This window comes from Pteropus alecto, unplaced genomic scaffold (genome assembly GCF_000325575.1).
Source record: "Pteropus alecto unplaced genomic scaffold, ASM32557v1 scaffold101, whole genome shotgun sequence".
Classification (NCBI taxonomy): Eukaryota; Metazoa; Chordata; class Mammalia; order Chiroptera; family Pteropodidae; genus Pteropus; species Pteropus alecto.
In genome coordinates, this window is record NW_006432945.1 from 2,802,255 (window position 1) to 2,806,852 (window position 4,598).

General features: G+C 33.0%; 1 protein-coding gene across 5 annotated transcripts in view; it reads left to right on the top strand.

Moving 5' to 3' along the window:
* Nucleotides 1–4,598, top strand: part of RCOR3 (REST corepressor 3) — a 50,380-nt gene that overhangs the window by 36,882 nt on the left and 8,900 nt on the right. For all 5 annotated transcript variants that reach the window (XM_006907697.2, XM_006907699.3, XM_025043898.1 and 2 more), the window contains one exon: nucleotides 1,853–1,910. In XM_006907697.2, the coding sequence (XP_006907759.1) occupies nucleotides 1,853–1,910 (58 nt within the window). The remainder of the gene's footprint in view (nucleotides 1–1,852; nucleotides 1,911–4,598) is intronic.

The following is a 4,598-nucleotide window of genomic DNA, read 5'->3' on the forward strand; positions in this document are numbered from 1 at the left end:
AACAGTTGAAGGAAAAAGGATGATGACTCATGGATAATACAGACTTCAAAAAAGAATAATTTGATTACCAAAAATTGAGAGCCCTGGAGAAATTTCTTGAAGTTTTGAACAAAGACAACCCATTCTTTGCTCATGTTGTAAGTTTCAAAGCTGGAGAATGTTATCCCATCGTATAGTCAGAAACAACATGCCAAAAATAAGATGAAACTTATAAATGAGATCATTAACTATTTTTATAAGTTTTAGTTTTATATTACAAATTAAGTTGTAGTCAACCCTTTATTTTTTAACCATTTAGTTTGAAATGTTTGAATCTGTTTTAAATAGGTTCTAGTACCAACTGTCATTGAGTGCAAGGACCTGTTCTGTTCTGTCTCCTTTCATGGCCGGTAACATCAGATTACCTGGGTATTAACTTAGACATTAACGCCTATTCCATTCTTTTACTCCTCTTTTTGGGGAAAGTAGGTTTAAATTTTCTAGTTTTTCCTCTCTCCTTTTTCTTTTTATTTCTTTCTTTTCACTTTTTTAGCCTTAGTTCACCATTTTCTTATTACTGCTTGTCTGTGTCCTGTTCCCCATCTTTCTCTTTACCTTTGTGTTGTTGTTTCTTTGCCTCGTGACCAGTATCCTAACCCCGAGGCTTACCCACTCTTTGCCAGGCCTGCCTCGCTATCCCATTTCTCCTCTGGAATTCAGTGCTTTCTGTTTTAGGTTTTTCCCTCCTTTATTGTGAGTCTTATTTTACTTTTTTCTTCTCTAGTAATTGTTTTTTGAATTTTGAATTTTTGTTTTATTCTTCTGATTGCTTACTTAAACCTCTTCATTCATGGCAAGAAAGTTGGTATTACTCAGAACTTCTGTGCTCTGTAGAAACTTATTGCTAAGACCATAAGATAAGACCTAAACACCCTTTCTCATAGGAAGCTTTTCTTTCTGTTTTGCCCAGCATGTCCATGTATCACATTAGACCACTTTATCTGGACAGTTTCTACCGCAAACCTCTATGGGCTAGTATACATATTTCTGTCCCTCCATCCACTGCTAAAGATCCTTATTACTCATCAGTGGGTATACACTAATGAAATTTGATTAAGTGTTTAATACTGCAATATTGTCATGATAAAAATCCTAAACGGAATTTTTTTAAAACAGAAATATGGAGAGGAATATGGGAAGTCTTGGGCGGAAATATTGTTATAGCGGGTCACTTTCTGCTTCAGAAATATAAAGAAATATTTTAGGATTTAGGCCTGCTCAACAGTTCTATGTTAATTTATACAACACTGTTTTTGGTGGGGTAAGGAAAGATTTCATCGAAATATGAAGAGAAATTTTAAAGAGAGTCATAGATCCTCTCTAAAGAAAATAACGTCTTAAATGTTTAAAACTAGGGTAAAATTGGGTGAGAAACAGACAATATAATATACAAATGATGTGTTATATAGAATTGTACGCTTGAAACTTATATAGTTTTATTAACCAATATCACCTCAATTTTAATTTAAAAAAAACAGGCTAAAATTAACATCTACAGTGCGTGATAGGAACACATTGGAGTTGGAAAATAGGTAACTCATAGATTTTCTCCGTTTTAATATCTCCGAGTAGAGTATAAATGTGAATGTTGTTCATTCTCCCAATGGGTACATTTCCCTTTTATTACCTCTTGTGTGGGCAAAGGGTAACTCAGAATATATTTTTTAATTCTTATGAAAATGGAATCTTCCAAATCAGAGTTTTAGTAATCTCATGTCTATAATATGGTAAAAAGTTAAAAAAAATAAATAAGCACTTTGGAAAAATGTCTGTCTTCATATCCTCATTAGGAAACTTCTCTTTAATTTTGTAGTCAAATCAGAAAATTAATGCCCGTTGGACCACAGAGGAGCAGCTTCTAGCAGTGCAAGGTATATTAAAGATAAGCAGTTCTTGTTGTTAATAATTATTTAACTTGTCATGAAAGGTGGCTACCATAGTTCTTCCCTTCTTTTAGAAGGGGATCAAGAAAGGGCTCTTATGTTCACCTCAAAGTACTGGTGACCAGGAATTCTGTTTCATATTTGTGGATGTGACATACTGAGCCTATGTGCATTTTGAATCCTGAACACCACATAACACATTCTCAGCACTAATTAAATGATGGTGACGCCAAGTTTGAACAAGTCGTATGGTTTCTCTGTGCATCTGCTTCAGTATTCTTGCAGTTGGGTTCGTTCTTACTATATCAGTCATTGATAACTCATGGTTAAAAACATGAATAAACTATTATCTATTTCTGGTTTCTCTGTATAACAGTGTTTTCTCTATTTGATAAATGTCAGGTACTGAAAATATCAATGGCATGCTTAACTTTCAGTGTATTATAACAACTTAAGAGATGTGTCACTGAATATTTAGAAACCTGACTAAAAATATATATTGATTTACCAAAGAAAGACTTAAGAGATATATCAAAAAATATACAAGTGGAATTTTAAATGTACTCTTTATGAGAACACTTTGTCGAATTATATGGCAGAATATTTTTTGTATTAGAAATACCCTTGGACAAATTGGAAGCATTATAAACTTGGATTTTCTCATGTCCGAATTACTTAAAGGCAAATTGTATATTTTTGTTCAATGTCATAGGTTTTTTCCCCTTCAAGATAAAGTATCTATAGAATTAATTGTGTAATTTTAAGCTTAGTCTGCAATTTGTTTCTTTCTGGTTGAGCCCTCTCGTCTTGAGTCCTAATAGCTCTTTCATCAAGGTTAACTACTGTAAGAGAATTGGGCCCCAGTAAAACACAGAAGTATACCTTTAAAAATATTATTTCCAAGTATTCAGACATGGAGAACATTTTTACCTCAAAAGTGCTATGCAAATATCATTCAGATGTGAGAATAATGTAATTAAAGATGGATTAATAGATGACTGCAGTTGGGGTTAGAGTAAGAATTACCAGCCAGTGTGATTTGAAAATGTCACAGGAGGGTGCCCACAGGATGTCAGCCTGCTCTTTGGCTTATAGAGCACAACACAGTCATTTCATGAATAAAAAGACTTGATCCTGTGGAGGCAGGGTGCTAGATGTGCATTGATTGAGCACATCTGTAATTGTAGAACTAAGTTTCTGAATGAGTCAGAACAAAGTTTAATTAGTTTATAATGTTCCATAATAGCTGTTTTGAAATTAGAAACAATTTAAAATTTTGATTAAAACTTTGTTTTTGTAATGGCTGCTTCAGATTCATTTAGCACTAAGACTTAGAGCTCTAATATAGACGTTTGAGTAGGCATTGCGTTTATTGACATAAAGCCTGTGTTTCCCTCCATCACAGTCTGCAGCCTATAGAATTTAACCCTGTCCCCAGTATTCAGTGGCTGAAAGGTTAGTATGTTAATCCTGTACTCTAGTGTAAGAAATTACTCCAGTGAAAGGATTTTCCGAAGAGAATCACCAAAGGAAATCTGGGCTGATGTTTCTCTGTACAGCGCTCAGGACTTGATGCTGTCAGCAGCACTGCTTTAAGTGCTGGAGTCCACGGAATCCTGTGGCTGAGTTGGGTATTATGCCAAAGCTCCATTCAAGAGAAAAGACAATGGCAAAATTTACAAATATAGTGTGAGCTATACCTGTGGACATTATCTCCTCTTATAACTATTAAAAGAATGGAGTATTTATGGGTAAAATCAACACTTCCTCTCTACTGAGGTATATCCAGTATTCTTACGCACATCTTAAAAGTAACCTTTAAATAAATTATGCTGATGCAGCAGTTTGTATGGAAATAGGCACGTTCTTAGCATTTCAAAGTACTTTCTTAATATGTTAATGTCTTTTTATTTATTTGACTCCGTGGAATTTTTGTTTTCACTTTCAGTCTTTTAGGTGTTTTTAGTTTAGTGTTTTTTTTTTGGGGGGGGGGTGTTATTATATAAAATAATATGAAGCTATTTATATCCAAAATAGTTATTTGAGGGAGAATTAAAAAGTGCCATTTTTTTCCTCATGTGCCTACACATTTTTATAATGCTTAGAAGTGTGTCTTATAAACAATATTATCGTATAGTAATGTCACCTGTACCTGAGTCTCAGTGTGGTGAGGTACATAATTGCAGTTTAATTTCATCATGTATGGTTTGCTATTAGGAAGTACTTGCCTTAGCAGGCAATTGGTTTTATTTTTTCTTTTTAATCTTTATGGTAAACTTTTATATGATGTTATTCTTATGGCCATTTCAGTTTCATAAAATAATAAATCATTTATGTTTCGATAATGACATGTTTTAATTTGTATAGTGCTTATATTCAAGACATTTTACATACATATTATGATTTGACATTCATTTGTTAAATGCTTTATTTTATCTTGCTCATAGTTGACTATTACAGTGACCTAGAGAGAAAAATATTGACTCTAGTGTCACTGATGAGATTTATAACTCTACTATTAAATAAAACTTTTCGTTGTAACTCTTTTAAAGCCAAATATATTACGAACATTTCCTAGGGCTTAAATATATATTTCCCACTTTACTTTCCATCTATTTATATTGTTGTTAGCCAACTACCAGCCATTTAAATAAATAAATATTGTTTTAATAATAT